The following is a 16,526-nucleotide window of genomic DNA, read 5'->3' as shown; positions in this document are numbered from 1 at the left end:
CATGGCTCAGAAAAATCCACCCACCCAGCATCTCTGCCAGTGCATATTGCAGAGAATACTTAGTCCACCAACCCACTGCATGCCCAGGAAATGTTCCTAGGTACCTCTTTCTTCTCAGTCACACCTCCAACATTTGCTGTGACGGTCTTCCTGAGGAAAATTCTTTGGAGTCTACTTGTGGTATAAAAACATCGATGTAAAGCATTTCCAAGCAAAAATCCTAAGTCTTCTAGATTTTGTTGCATATTTGGGAGACTTGCATATATTCTCCCATTGTTTTTGTGAATTGCTTATCCAGTCTCTCTTCCAATCCTTTCTTTACCTCCTCTGATTCTTGATTACTATGCAATATTTTATATGCTCTAATTCCTTTTTAATGGTAACTTCTGTTTTAAATTCTACTAAAAACTGTACCAATGCTGGTCTTCTATGTTGGACCACCCCCCCTTTTTTCTTTTCTCATCAATCCTTGATAGAGGAGGCAGAGTATAGGCAATCTCTAACCTGCAGTCCAAATTCTTGGTTTCTCCCCATTCTGTTGCCTTTCCCTCTCTAGTTATTTGCTCCCAATACCTTGGTTCCTTTGCCAGTTTCCTCCAATAAATTCCACCCCCCCCCCTCTTGCCTACAATCTGTACCTCTAATTGCAGTCATCCCTATTGGCAGAATCTCCTTTCACAATAATAGTGCATTAATATTGTGACGTAGAATGGATATAACGAGTACATTAAGTTCCGCTGAAAGCATCCAGTTGGGCTATCTTTGTAGGTCTGCTGTAACAGTGGCTTGAATTTCTTATTTCAATTGTAATTTGAAAATCTACAGCAAGTATACAAAGCCTCCTGTGACTGCTTTTTGTGAGCAGCCAGTGGTGTGCTGTATGACCACATCTGCATCATCCATTTATCCACCCTCAGCCCCTTTTTCCCCATTTTTTATTTTTTGCCTTTCCCTTTTGTGCACATGGAGTTGTATCATTCTATAAAGATGCGGTGATGATGTATGATCACATCTGCATGTTCTTTGAGCATGCAGTGGTTCTGTATGACCACACCTGCTTATCATTTTGAGCAACCAAGGGGGTACTTAACCCTGTTTAGTGTTGAGCAGGTAGTGGGGCTTAACCAAGATGTTAAAACCATTTTAAGTATAATCGTAGTGCTCCATGAGCTACATGGGTATTGTCCCCAAGAGAGGGAGGGTGATTTACAGGCTCCCAATGACCTTCTAAGGCTCTGAGTAGGAAGATGTTTGTAACTATCTGCTGGTAGACTACACTGTAGGAGACCTTGTTGGACATGCAGTCAAGGCACTTAATAAACGTGTGTCTGTGTGTCTCGAATGAACCCTATTCCTAAGTCAGTGTATGATTTAAAGATAATGAAATTAGTATTTCACACTCTTTTAGCCAAAAGTGCTCTTTGCAGCACTTGCAGTGTGCCCAGTAATGACTCCTTCTGCAGTTCATACAGTGTCTCATGAATTGGTAACTTGTCTAAATGTGATTGTAAAGTCTTTTTAGAAGACCAGTTGCTCCTACTACTAATGGAACTGTCTGGGTATCTTTCTTCCACATGGCTCTTGTTTCTGCGTGCAGATCAAGGTGTTTTAGACTCTCTCGCCATACGCATGACACTGTAGTCACTAGGTGTGGTGAGATCAATGCTACTTCTGGCTTCTTTTCTTGGATCACTATATCTGGTTTTCTAGCATCTATCTTTTGAACTGTTGGTATTGGATGATCCCTTGTGATATAAACTTAATCATTTTCTATGATTCCTCCATGATTTTTTGTGGCTCATGTTTCCAGTATTTTTCAGCCACTTCGATACCATGTTTGCATAATCTCCGGTGTAACAGTCTCGCCACATTATTATGTCTTTCAGTATACAGTCCCTCTTGCCATTAGTGCATCGCAACCAGTAATGATGTGTGTGACTGTTTCCAATTAGGTTTTACAAAACCTACATATGCCTTTTTCTCCCACATGTTCAATGGACTTTGTAAACCAGTGTATACATAGCCCACTGTCTTGGGCTGCCAATATTAGCCTTTTATTTCTTTGTGAATTCACCTCTTAACCATTTCCTGCATTTGTTCTTGAGCAACACTGGGCTCTTCCAGATGTTTACTATACTTGCAACTATATTTGTTTTTTTCATTTCTTGCTTCCTCATCTGGTCCTTCACCTTATGTTCTTTCTTTTGTTTTTTAGCACATTCAGTTGCTGCTTGGTTTTATGTACTTCTGGTTTGACTTCCATTCCTGCTTGACGTCTATATGCTTCTGCTAAATTAAGCAGAGACATCATCTTAGATTTATTCTCATGTTTCAAAACTTTCACTACATTTGGATCTTGAGGTCGAGTAGATGTGTGGAGTCCCTTGATTGCAGATCTATATGTGTAATCAATTTCAAGGAGGCCCATCCCATCTTCAGAAATGGGAATATGTAATCTCGGTATACACTACTTCCTCTTTCTCCCGGCTAGGGGTCGCCACAGTGGATCATTTGGTGAGCATGAAGCTTCCTTGTTTTAATATCCAGTCTGTCCAACACTTTTTTGGGGCCAGTCAATCACTCCAAAATAAGTTAGGACAGGAAGAGCAAATTGATTTATAGCTTGGATCTTGTTCCTAGATGTTAATGGTGTTTTTCAGGATTAATTTAAGTCTTCTAAAGTACTCCTGTGTTTTATTCACATTTCTTCATGTGTTATTGCTGATCCTTAATCAGTTCTCAAGTATTTATACACTCACTCTTGCTCAAGTTCTTCACATTCTTGTCCCAAACTGATTGTTTTCCCGGTGCTGCATATTTCCTTTTTTAAAGGCTGCTTTTGCATATTTATCAAGACCAAATGACATGTCAATATCTGAAAGTTTTGTCAACCTGCAGCTATGCTTTCACTTCATCTGATGACTCTACAGTTTTAAATCATCGACCAAAGAGAAGATAAGTCATTGGGCTTTGTTTTCTAGGAGCCAGATTATAGCCATGGCCTAAGCTGCCAAGTAAACGGCTTAATGGATTAATGTCAAGGCATAATAGCCATGGTGACAAAAGAATCACCCTGGAGTATCCCCCTTTGAATTTTTATCCCTGGGATAATGATCTGTTCTTTATCATGGCTTAATTGCAAAGTGGTCTGCCACTGTTTCATGGTTACTTGCAAAGTGGTCTGCCACTGTTTCATGGTTACTGTAATGTAGTCAATTAGTGTAGGGTGTATCTTATACATTTTTAAGAACTCGTTATCCATGAATGTGAGAGATCCTTCCCCTTCTTTCAGTTCTCCACTGTAACTTTAACAACAAATGATCCTTTGTTCCATACAACTTTCTTTTATTGCCCTTTTGTTCTACTGCCATAGAGTTTTCTTCTAAATTACTATAAACTGTCAGCGTCAATTCCCCTGTGTATAGTTTATACGTCGTTGGAAAACAAGTTATTGGCATATAATTTTTAGGGTAGCTTGCAGGTTCACTCTTAAAGAGCATTGTTTTTCCTGTTAACCAGTGTGGTGTGTGCATATACATAGTTCTTACTGATGGCTAAATCCTCGTGCAAAAATCTGTCTACAGGTAACCTACCACATAGAGTGGTTCTGGCCCAGAAATTGTAGTTATTGGCCGTATGGGCAATCTTTTCCATCCCTCTCAACTTTCTGATATGAAAGCTTTCATTTGCAATGGTTTCTTTCCTGTAACTAGTGTAGTGCAGATACAGATTCTTAGTTTTTATCACTTGAATTTGCTCATTCGTGCTCAGCACTTGTTCAGAACTTGTTGTAAGCACTAAATAAGCTACTAATTACGATAGCACTAAACCTTCCTCATTACCTAGAGGAAAACAGTTTTTGCCCTTACTTTCCTCACTTGCTTAGAGAAAAACTGCTCTTGTAATCGCTTTCTTCACTTATCTAGAGGAAAATATTCCGGCATATCCAAGGGTCAGCTCCCAGTGTTCTCCTGTCTCTGTTATGAATCTGGGCATCTTGGGGCAATGTAGAAATTGCCTCATGTACACACAGCCCTCTCCTCCTACCACCCAATACTACAACCTGTGAGAGATGCACTTATCTAGCCAAACTGGAGGTAAAGCTCTCTCCAACTAAGACGGAACTTGACATTCAAGAGGAGAAGGTAAACACTTGCACCGCACCACACTTCTCACATAGTCTCACTAAATCTACACCACCAAAATCCACACACAAACATTCGCAGAGGCTCTCAATAACTATCTTCTAAAGCAATAGAGTCCTCCAAAGCAGAAACGCAAGCAACTTCCACCCCCCAACACAACCCAAATGAGACGCAGCCCACAGACTGTGTGCCACTCAACCACAGCCAATAAGGCAAAACAATGTATCCCACACACTAGTCATAGGTGACTCTATAGTTGGGCACACTGATGTCCCACTCACCAGGCTAAACAAGGAGAAGGTTACTGTCCACTGCCTGCCGAGTGCCTGGGTCTGCCACATAACCCACGCACTCGGGTCACTCCACAACAAGTATAGGTATGACTCTGTCATTGTCTGTGTTGGTGTGAATGTACCTCCCTGGACTATATGGAAGAGCTCTCCTATCTTGTAGCCCAGGCAGGTATGACTCCCTGGACTATATGGAAGAGCTCTCCCAGGCAGGTCCCTAGCCCTGAGGAGCATTTTGCCATCGCCCAGAATGATACCACAGTACAAGGACAAAAGGATTGACTTCAATTGGCTACGCTTCTGGTGCCATTTTAAGGGGATCCAGTTATCTGTCTGCTTGGGATGACATGGTTGACAGACCATGATGCGTTGCCAGAGATGGCCTGCAGCTGTCGCCCCTGAGATTCCAGATACTGGCTTAGGCTCTTGCCGCTCCTATAGTGCCTTTTTTTAGGCAAGGTTCAAATGACAAATTCACCACCATAAGCAAACATAAGTCAAACTAAGAAGTAGCAAGTGCGGATGACCCAATACCTTTACAGGAAACGGCAAATGTTCGTTTGGTGAAATACCAAGTTCAGGCTGTTGAAATGCAGCTTCAAAAGTAAAAAATAAATACCAAGAGTAACCAAGAATATTGACAAAGTAGTGCTATCCAAAAAACAGCTTTATTCCAATGAGTAAACCACAAGCGCTTTCGCCCGTTGGTAACAGGCTTTTTCAAGTGTACCAGTTGAGTTAAGAACCATGCTTATATACTGCTAAAAACAGAAAAAAAAGTAGTTGATTGGCTCCAATTAATTGATTAATTATGTTTCCATCATAGACAAATTATAATTTTAGTCTACATTTCCACAAAAGATAATACTTAAGCCAGTATGATTCAGTAAATACTGTTAACATGCTCTTATTGAAATAAAGGTGAAAATAAAGATAAAAATGACAATTGTGTTACATTACTCTAAAAATATTTGAATATTAATAACATTAAAAATAGACTTCTAAATATGTCTTTTCAGGAATATTAAAAACAAGCGTTCCTTGCCCTAAGTTTGACAACTTGCAAATGTTGTACTATGACAAACGGTTGTTGTAAATACATAGATTTAAAATACTGCACACAAAAAAAATATATACAAAAATTGATCTTTTAAATATAGAGTGGATGCCCAGTGTGAAAAGGGGACACTTAATACAAAAGTTTTAATGTCATATTAAGCTATACTAATAAACACATTAAAGATGGAAAATATACGGGTAATGAAGCCAGATAAAGGAGGGGGCATTGTTTTAATGCAACAATTTGAGTATGAAAATTACATCCATAATTTGCTGCAGGATGACAAGCCCACATCTTTGAATGAGCTAAATATTGCATTGGGAAAGATAAAATATTGTATCCATGATCTTTTAATGCAAGGCTTCATTGATGAGAAGACACATAATTACTTACTGGTTCCTAAACCCAGAACCCCTATTTTATTTGGCATACCCAAGGTGCATAAGGGCTTAGATCCCTTAAAATTTCGCCCCATAGTTGCAGGGGCTGGTAGTATAACAGAACCATTTAGTAAATTTATCGATTTCCATCTTAAAAATTTTGTGTCAGGTCTCAAGTATATTTGTGGGAATTTTTAACTTGTTTTAAATCAAGATATGGACAATTCCAACCTATACATGATTACAATAGATATCGTGGAATTGTTCCCTAGCATTCCCCATGGAAAAGGGATGGAATGGTTTGGAGAAGTTATAAGTAAGGAATCTGGTCTAAGTAATGATTTAATCAACTTAATAGATTTCATGAATTTAGTCTTAAATAACAACTTCATATGCTTCAATGGTGAGTTTAAGCAAAAGAGTGGGATGGCCATGGGTGCCCCTTGTGCCACAACTTATGCGAACATCGTTCTGCATAAATGGGAAGTGGAATTTATTCACTCTACAGACTGGAAACAGTACATTGTTCTTTACAAAAGGTACCTTGATGATTTATGTATTCTGTGGACTGGTTCTAAGCAGCAGTTTTTAAATTTATGGATTATTTGTCTAGCACCACAGATTTTCTTAAATTTACTTATGAAATTAATAATACAAATTTACATTATTTGGACATACAGTTAACAAAAAATTTGAACAAACCAGGTTTTGTTTCCAAGATTTTTAGGAAGGATACATATTGCAATTCCTATTTGCATTATGATAGTGGGCATCCTCCATATATCAAAAAAGGTATCATTAAGGGACAGCTAGTACGAGCTTCCAGAATATGCAGCACGAAAGATTTATTTTTGGAGGAAGTAGAGTTGCTCAGAGGCCTATTTTTAAATAGAGGTTACCCATCTGTATTTTTTTCAAGCTATACTTGAAGAGAAAAGAGATCAGCATTTCCCCCCACTTTTAGGCACAGGGACTTTCAGCATTTCCCCCCACTTTTAGGCACAGGGACTTTCACACCTAGAGTACAGGAAGTTCTAGATTTTAAGGTTCACAGTAATTTTGTTTATACATATTCGCAGGATGCTCTATTCATTGAAAATACTATAAAAAACTTTTGGCCCATCGTTTTGTCACATGAGGAATTCTCTGGCATCTTTTCCAGCAAAATATCTTTAATTAGAAAAAGGAATACTAATTTAAAGAGTGTTTTTGAGCAAAACATGTGTTTGGGAAACGAGGCACAGATCTGTGGCACCTCCAAAAGGAGAGGGACTTTTCCATGTGGTAGGTGCCACCAATGCTCATTTATTGCTGATTCTGATCATGTTGACATCCCCTCTCGTAAAATCACATTAACTTCTAAGAATCATTACACTTGTAATTCCTCAGGAGTATTGTATATAGGGCTTTGCCGGAACTGCCCATCATTTTATGTGGGCAAAACAGAAAGAGAACTAAAACGTAGGATATATGAGCACATGCACGATGTTAAGATTAAAAAAGAGTCTAATGCTTTCTTTAAGCATTCTCTGACGTGTGCTAATATGTCCATCCGTTTTTTTGTTCTGGACAAGGTCATTTAAGACTTGAGAGGAGGGGACTGGGAAACAACGCTTAGTACAAGAGAACTTATGTGGCAAATCAGATTGAATGCCACAAAGTACCCAGGATTAAATGATGGGCTTAGTTTGGCTAGTATTTTAAAAGCTAAAAGAAACAAGTTATAATATTCATTATTTAAACCTGTAGCCCCATTATTTAACATTATTCCCCCAACATTCCCAATCACAGTTAAGTTTACACATTTGGTCAATGACATTTCTTGCACTTTGTATTTCAGTTTTTAGTATAGCTTAATATGACATTAAAACTTGAGTCCCCTTTTCACACTGGGCATCCACTCTATATTTAAAAGATCAATTTTTGTATATATATTTTTTTGTGTGCAGTATTTTAAATCTATGTATTTACAACAACCGTTTGTCATAGTACAACATTTGCAAGTTGTCAAACAACTTAGGGCAAGGAACGCTTGTTTTTAATTTTCCTGAAAAGACATATTTAGAAGTCTATTTTTAACGTTATTAATATTCAAAATATTTTTAGAGTAATGTAACACAATTGTCATTTTTATCTTTATTTTCACCTTTATTTCAATAAGAGCATGTTAACAGTATTTACTGAATCATACTGGCTTAAGTATTATCTTTTGTGGAAATGTAGACTAAAATTATAATTTGTCTATGATGGAAACATATAATTAATCAATTAATTGGAGCCAATCAACTACGTTTTTTTCTGTTTTTAGCAGTATATAAGCATGGTTCTTAACTCAACTGGTACACTTGAAAAAGCCCGTTACCAACGGGTGAAAGCGCTTGTGGTTTACTCATTGGAATAAAGCTGTTTTTTGGATCGCACTACTTTTGTCTATTCTTGGTTACTCTTGGTATTTATTTTTTACTTTTGAAGCTGCATTTCAACAGCCTGAACTTGGTATTTCACCAAACTAACATTTGCCGTTTCCTGTAAAGGTATTGGGTCATCCGCACTTGCTACTTCTAAATTCACCACCATAACAGGAACAGGCAAGCAAAAACTGAGGGTAAAGCTACTCTATACTAGAAGTTTAAATCTCAAAATGCACTCACTTGAGGCACTCCTTAAAATGGAGAACATCGATATCTGTGCAGTGACTGAGACCTGGTTCAAGCTCCAGAGAGCACCCCTGCACTACCAGGCTATAACTCATACCACATGGTTTCGGCCATGTAACCTGGACCGGAACACCAAAGGCGGAGGTGTGTCCATATTCATTGAGGATATCCACACCTCCAGGCAAGTTGCTCAACATAATGCATCCAAGGTTATCAAAGTGCAACTAACTCTGGGCAAAACTGCAATCCAAATTGTAGCTTGCTACAGATCCCCCACCATGCCCCAAGATTCCCACTCCTCTCTTCTTGATGTACTGGAAAATATTAGGGTTCAACCAAACACCCTAATAGGCGATTCTCAACTACCCCACCATTAACTGGGAAATGTACCAACTGCTTCACACACCGCTTTCTGGAATTCATAAACTCCAATGCCTTGGATCAGCTTATCTACACCCCCACCAGGGGCAACTGTATCCTAGACCTAGTCCTTACCAACCTGAGTGACCAGTGTTCCACACCTGAAGTCAACTCCTTGTTGGTCAGATCCAACCATAAGCTAGTCATCTTGATATCCACATCCCACTCCCACCCCCCATAAGGAAACCACGGTAAAAAAATTTCTCCAAAGCCAACTTCATGCTTCTTAAGACAGAAGTGGTGAACTTCATGACACCCATGCAGATGGACAATACAGTTACGACTGCTGAATCCTACACAAATGCACTCTGTAAGCACTTAAGTGCATGGATCGTGCTATCCCAAACAGAACCAAGACGCTATCCTCCAAAATAAGAAAGCCAATCTGATGGTCCCCTGCCATAAACAAGCTGTACAACAGAAGGAAGAAATTGTTGCAAAAGCGACTAAAATCTCATGAGTGGAGGAGCTCCCTGGTCAGCCTCAGTAAGAAGCTGAGATCCCTTATAAGATCCTCCAAAGCCAGCTACGAAAACAAAATCGCCGCTGATTCGAAGGACAACCACAGAGCATTCTATAGCTATGTCAAGAATCTCAATGGCAACACCCAGATCTGCTCTGAGTTACAGCACAACGGCATGAAAATTACAGAACCAACTGATATTGCCAACATCCTGGCAGATAAGTTCAGTGCTAACTTTACCCCCCCTCGCACCTTAAAGGGCCCATATCTATACAGGAAGAATGCATCACAACTATGCAAGTAAAAGCTGCACACTAAAGCCAAAAACACAGCATCCATGGGACCGGACAACATCCCAGGCTGCATTTTACACTAACTTCAGAACGAACTGGCTCCCCACCTAAGCACCATGTTCAATCATAGCCTCACATCAGGGTGTGTGCCCACTGAATGGCGTACAGCAACAGTTATCCCATTCCACAAAGGGAGAGCCACCACTGATCCCAGGAACTATCGCCCTATTAGCCTGACAAGCCTGGTCTGCAAAGCCATGGAACGTATCATCATGGAACTCCTAAACAAAGACATTGGTAATCTCCAAACTCTGGATCCCACCCAAACTCTGGATCCCACCCAGTTCAGGTTTGTGAAAGGCAGATCATGCCTCCTGAACCTGATTGACTTCTTTAAGGCAGTCACCAAAGCTGTAGATGAGGGTAAGGTGGTTCACACAGCCTATCTTGACCTCGCCAAGGCTTTCGACACCATCCCCCATTCTGGAATTATAGCTAAACTCACTAAACTAGGTATAAATCCCTATGTCACAAGATGGGTTGCCCAACTGGCTCACTGACAGAACCCACACTGTAAAAGGTGCATACTCCAAATCTGACCTTTAACCAGTGACAAGTGGAGTACCACAAGGTTCAGTCCTGGGACCTTTCCTGTTTAGGTATCTACTTCTCTGAAGTACAGGCTAACGCAGAAGGCCTCTGGCTAACTTAAGTTTGCAGATGACTGCAAGCTGGGAACCATAGTAGAGTCTCCAAATGATGTGGAAATCCTACAGAAGGGCCTTGCTGAGACAGATGCCTGGTGTCAGCCATGGCCTCAAGCTCAATGCCAAAAAGTGCATTGTCATCCCCTTTGGTAAAAACTCTGTACCCTTGAACTACTACATAGACAGCAGTCTACTTTAACACCAAATGTGTGATGAGACCTTGGGACCCAGGTGGACAGTAGTCTCTCCTTTGATAGTCACATTGCCACAGTAGTCAGAAGTCCTTCTACATGGCACACCATCATAAAAGGGTTCTCATCCAGGAAAAAAAGGTCATTGTTCCCCTCTATGCGACATTCGGACCCATTATAGAGTACATTGCCCCTTTTGGAATGTACCTCACCTCTGCAGCAGCTGGAAAGGCTACGGGTACCTCACGACATCTGCAGCAGCTGGAAAGGCCACAGAAGTAGCTCACAAAGAGAATTACTGGCCTCAAAACAGCTGCCCTACATTGACCATCTCAAAAAAACTCCAGCTTTACTCCGTAGCATATCGCCTACTCCAAGGTGATCTCTGCCTAACATATAAAGCTATGTCAAACCCAGAGCTGTTGGACATTCTGCACCTAAAGAAATCCCAATCCCTCTGAGCTACATGCTCTAGGGACCTAAACCTTGTCACCACAATAAACAGGACATGCTGGAGGGATAGATTCCTGTCCCAGAGACTTCCCATACTCTGGAACAGGCTACCCATCTATGTCAAGCAAAGTTCTTCATTAGCACTCTTCAAGAAAAATCTTTGAGTGGATGGGGAAATAGGAAATACACCCCAGGGATCACTTCTGTGCGTCTGCTCGACAGTGGCACAGGAAAATAACTTTCTTGGGTGGCGTAAGCCAGGGTACCTTGTTGGCTAGGCTTATGTAGGCCCTCGGGCCGATAGCCAGCCTAGTTACCTACCTATGAACCTAAAAAGTTAATACTTTAAGGCAAAAGTTAGATACTGCATCTGGACCTGGGGTTTTCCACTTGGAGGCTTTTTTCAACTTTTTCAGTCTTTCTGGCTGTTGCATCCCATTTCATATCCTGTACCTTTAAACTTCTTCCTTTTACTTCTATCCATTTAGCATCTTTGTTCCACAGGATCTTCATAAATACTTATCCAGAATGTATCTACTTCCTCTCTCTTGGCAGCCTTTCAATTCGTTTTGCCACATTTCCCAATCCTCTATAAAACTTTTTTGGGTTATCAATAAATTGCTTATTTTCTGCTTTTCCCCTATATTTATCTTCGTATCTTCCAAGTCGTTCTGCCTGTTTTGAAATTTTTAGTTTGTTATATCCAATAGTGCATAATAAGTCCTGGTCTGTTCTAATACTGCACATTGCTTTTATCGCATCTATCTTTCTTTATTTTTGTTGATCTATTCCCTCTTGTTAATCTTATAACAATGATGCTGGTCTTATCTGCTTTATAGTTTTCTCTATTCGATATTTCCATGATGGTATTCGCTTTTGTCCCCTCTTTTCCCTTGCTACCCTGTGTTCCTGTGGTAGAACTTCATCAGATGTTCTTAGTGTTTCACTGTTGCAGTCATTACATTTGAGTACAAATCTGCTGGCAGGTTGCCCTCAGTCGGCCTGAATAACAAAGTCTTGGGTCCTGCATCATCGGTTGCTGTCTCCTCTTCCATGACGTCAGGTCGTCAGGGGTGTAAAACATGCAGCCGACACCATTTTATTCAGTCTTTCTTGCCGCATGGTGCCCGAAGCAGCAGTTCGCAAGTGCCGGTCGGCCAACTCCTGAAATTTTCGCATTCGAGTTTCAGAACCGAAGTCTTCAAACTAAAGCCAAGTACCTCGTTGGGGAAACTTTTTTTTTTCTTGCTCCTTACCGATGTCAGTAAAAGTTGAATTACTTGTGGGAAGCCAATGCCATATAAGGATTTCCATTTATACTGTATTCCTTGCCTAGGCCCAGATCATAACGTGCCTTGCTGTCGGTTTTGTGCTAGATTTAACCAGCGCATTAAGCGTCTGTATAGTTTTGTTTCTAAATATTTTGGATCAAGATTGAATTATCTTGAAATGTCGTCTGTTAGACTACCAGAGTTCACAAAAAACGCAAAGAAAAAGACCATTTAGGTCCAAAACAGACTAAGCTTCTCCTAAACCAGTCGCCAGTTTGCCGGTACTCAGTGAGGTGCTTTTGCAGCCCCTGATACCAGTTACTTTTGAGTCACAGGCCTCTACCGAGACCCATGCGGAGTCCGGCATGCCAGACAACTAAGATTCTACTTAAACAGGACTAAATCTCTAAGAAAATCTGAGCAACTACTGGTAGCATTTGCTGCAGGGTCAGAGGGGGAAGGCTATATCAAAGCAGCTGCAGGGTCAGAGGGGAAGGCTATATCAAAGCAGACTATTCAGTTGTTAGTTTAGCAGCACAGTAATATATTCTGTTTACTTCTGTTGTATCGCATGAATCTCTATAGACAGTCCTAATTACTATTCATTTGTTTTGTCAAACTTCTGACTTTGGGGGTTTTATTAACCTTCTGCAGTCTCTTTCTCTCATTGATCTTGATATTAAATCAAGCAACTCCTTCTCTTAACTCATTTTCTTCCATACTGAGGGCACATCCCTTGTTTTCTGTTTTCCTGTGAGCATTCTATAGAAAGTTCTATAGCATCTTCCTGTGGCACATTCTCCAATTTCATCCTGTCATCTGTTCTGTCATATGGGAACTTGCTGGCCTATCACTCGTCAACATTGACTGCGTCAGAGTTTCCACAGTTTCCTGTGCCTTTCTTAGCTGTCTAGCTTCAAATCATTTATACTGGTTTCTTGTGGAAGGCTCCAAAATGTCTTGATATGGCACCTGACTAATTACTTCCTGTTCTAGGTTTCCCCTTAATTTGGATATTCATTGCCTTATCCTGTTGTGGTGCTGTTTGTATTTGATTTACTACACTGAATCCTTAGCTTTGCAGCTGTTCCATAACCTCAATTTCTGTTTCCTTGACTTCTCCATTACTAATGTCTTTTTCCTGCTTTTCCTCTTGGTCTTCTGATTTTTTTTGTATTCTGGAGTTTTCCATATCCAGATTCCTTTCCCTATATTTTTTCTTCAAATGTCTTTGGTGCTGCTCTGTATTTTTTTGCTTTCTCCTTTGCGTAAATATTGCACCATATTAAATCCTTCCTTTCCCCTGTCCATATTTCTTCACATGTCTCCTGATCTTGTTTTTCCTTATTTTGGGGACTCACTCCATGATGTGATGCAGTCTGTTTTAGACCACCTACATTATATCCTTCACTTCGCAGGCGCTCTAACTTCAACCTCTATTTCTTTAACTTCTGTTTTACTAATTGTCTTTCCTACATTAACATCTTTTTGCTGTTTATCTTTTTATTGTGAATTGTGAAACTTTCCATATCTGGGTGCCTTTGCCTGTTTCTCTTCAAATATCTTTGAGACTGCCTTCTCTATAATTAGTTAACTTGGCTTTCTCCTTTACATAAATATTGCACCATATCAAATCTTTCCCATGTCTATATTTCTTTTTTTTTATATTTTTCAAATATCTCTAGGTTTTGTTTATATTTTCTTACTTCCACAGATGTCTGTGTCGGTCTGTCACCTCTTGAAAGAAACTATTGATTAATACCAGCCAGCTGTGAGGTATGAAGCCCTGACTGCATCACAAGTGAAAAGAGCAACTAAGGTTGATTTGCTGTAGGAACTAGCTGGAGAGAATGGGAGTCTGATGCTAATGACTACATCCCTATCCTGGGGCAGCTGTAACTCTCAACAGGACACATGCCACCTTTACCATTGCCAATACATACTACCCGAACTGCAATCCTACACCGAACCTTAGAAAAAAAGCTTTCCGCTTTCTGTAACACTACCACTGTATTAGACAGCAGCACACATTCACAGCACTAGATTGATCTCTTTCCCTAGCCCTTGCTTTACCCCAACCTTAAATGGACACTCCCACCACAAATGCCAGGACATCTGATATATCTGACAGGTTTAGCATAAAATTCCAAAACAGTTACCCATATGCACTCTTGTCCTTTTTTTCTATGAACTTTCCAGGCTTTTCACTCCGTGAATGAACTGAGTGAAGTGAACCCATTTTAAAGTATACCATTTCATTTCTGTAGTAGTGATTAATTCATTCGTCAAACTTTTGGTCTGACAAGTTTGTGTGATATAAAACCCAATTGAATTGCATCTTGGACACTGCCTTATTAACATTTGATTTACTTGGAAAGTATGGGTCGGGGCCCACTTTCAGCAGAGGCCCAATGAGAAAAGCTCCAAGTATTACAAAACATTTTAAGAAAATGTTCTTAAATATGAAAGCCTTTTCCCTAGTTTGATATAAAAACTGTAACCGTAATATGCACAGCAACACTACATCTTTCCAAACTGAAGCAACATTGAGCCTTTTTTGCTCAATTTTAACCAGTAGAGTACTGAATAATCTTTTTAAGAAAATGAGAATTTAGTATTGTGTGGAGTATTCCTCCTTTTAAGGTATAAGGCAAACACTGATTTAGATGTGAACAAATGTTAATTTTTGTAGTTAACTAAAATGCAGAAAATTGACAGCAACAACGTTCAAATGAAGCAAAATTTTTAATAAACAGCAAGTTTATTAAACCACAAACGGCCCTGTGGCCCTTTCTGTTATTGCCAAAGAATTCCAGTTGCCATCAATCTTGTGACTAGAGGTTGGTAGTGGGAGTGGTCCAGCTTGCTGGTCTTGTGGGACAGTCTACCCTCTTCAAGTTGGGCATCCCACCCCTCTTAAGTATTACTTTTGAGCTGTGCTGCTGTTTCCATCTGAGTGGGTCTCTCCCCTTGCATGCTGAACTCTTCCCCTGCACGTGCTGAACTCTTCCCCTCCCCCCTGCACGTGCTCCCTCCCCCCTGCACGTGCTGAACTCTTCCCCTCCCCCCCCTGCACGTGCTCCCTCCCCCCTGCACGTGCTGAACTCTTCCTCCCCTGCACGTGCTGAACTCTTCCCTCCCCTGCACGTGCTGAACTCTTCCCTCCCCTGCACGTGCTGAACTCTTCCTCCCCTGCACGTGCTGAACTCTTCCCTCCCCTGCGTGCTGAACTCTTCCCCTCCCCTGCACGTGCTGAACTCTTCCTCCCCTGCACGTGCTGAACTCTTCCTCCCCTGCGTGCTGAACTCTTCCCTCCCCTGCGTGCTGAACTCTTCCCCTCCCCTGCACGTGCTGAACTCTTCCCCTCCCCTGCACGTGCTGAACTCTTCCTCCCCTGCACGTGCTGAACTCTTCCCTCCCCTGCACGTGCTGAACTCTTCCCTCCCCTGCACGTGCTGAACTCTTCCCCTCCCCTGCACGTGCTGAACTCTTCCCCTCCCCCCTCTGCACGTGCTGCACTCTTCCCCTCCCCCCTCTGCACGTGCTGAACTCTTCCCCTCCCCCCTCTGCACGTGCTGAACTCTTCCTCCCCTCTGCACGTGCTGAACTCTTCCCTCCCCTCTGCACGTGCTGAACTCTTCCCTCCCTCCCCTGCACGTGCTGAACTCTTCCCTCCCTCCCCTGCACGTGCTGAACTCTTCCCTCCCTCCCCTGCACGTGCTGAACTCTTCCTCCCTCCCCTGCACGTGCTGAACTCTTCCCTCCTCCCCTGCACGTGCTGAACTCTTCCCCTCCCTCCCCCTGCGTGCTGAACTCTTCCCTCCCTCCCCTGCACGTGCTGAACTCTTCCTCCCTCCCCCTGCACGTGCTGAACTCTTCCCTCCCTCCCCTGCACGTGCTGAACTCTTCCCTCCCTCCCCTGCACGTGCTGAACTCTTCCCTCCCTCCCCTGCACGTGCTGAACTCTTCCCTCCCCTCCCCCTGCACGTGCTGAACTCTTCCCTCCCCTCCCCCTGCACGTGCTGAACTCTTCCCCTCCCCTGCACGTGCTGAACTCTTCCCTCCCTCCCCTGCACGTGCTGAACTCTTCCCTCCCCCCCCTGCACGTGCTGAACTCTTCCCCTCCCCTCCCCCCCCTGCACGTGCTGAACTCTTCCCCTCCCCACCAACTCCTATAAGCACCTAAGCCATTTCCC

At 41.7% G+C, this 16,526-nt stretch overlaps 1 protein-coding gene across 1 annotated transcript in view; it reads left to right on the top strand.

Moving 5' to 3' along the window:
• Nucleotides 1-6,091: 6,091 nt before the first annotated feature.
• The window catches only part of MIEF2 (mitochondrial elongation factor 2), an 87,827-nt gene continuing 77,392 nt past the window's right edge, over nucleotides 6,092-16,526 (top strand). Inside the window, exon 1 of the mRNA XM_044088927.1 lies at nucleotides 6,092-6,278. Coding sequence (XP_043944862.1) covers nucleotides 6,092-6,278 — 187 coding nt within the window. The remainder of the gene's footprint in view (nucleotides 6,279-16,526) is intronic.

This window comes from Protopterus annectens, chromosome 12.part0, assembly GCF_019279795.1.
Source record: "Protopterus annectens isolate FY-2018-M chromosome 12.part0, PAN1.0, whole genome shotgun sequence".
Taxonomy (NCBI): Eukaryota; Metazoa; Chordata; order Ceratodontiformes; family Protopteridae; genus Protopterus; species Protopterus annectens.
This window is presented reverse-complemented; position numbering and strand designations above follow the sequence as displayed.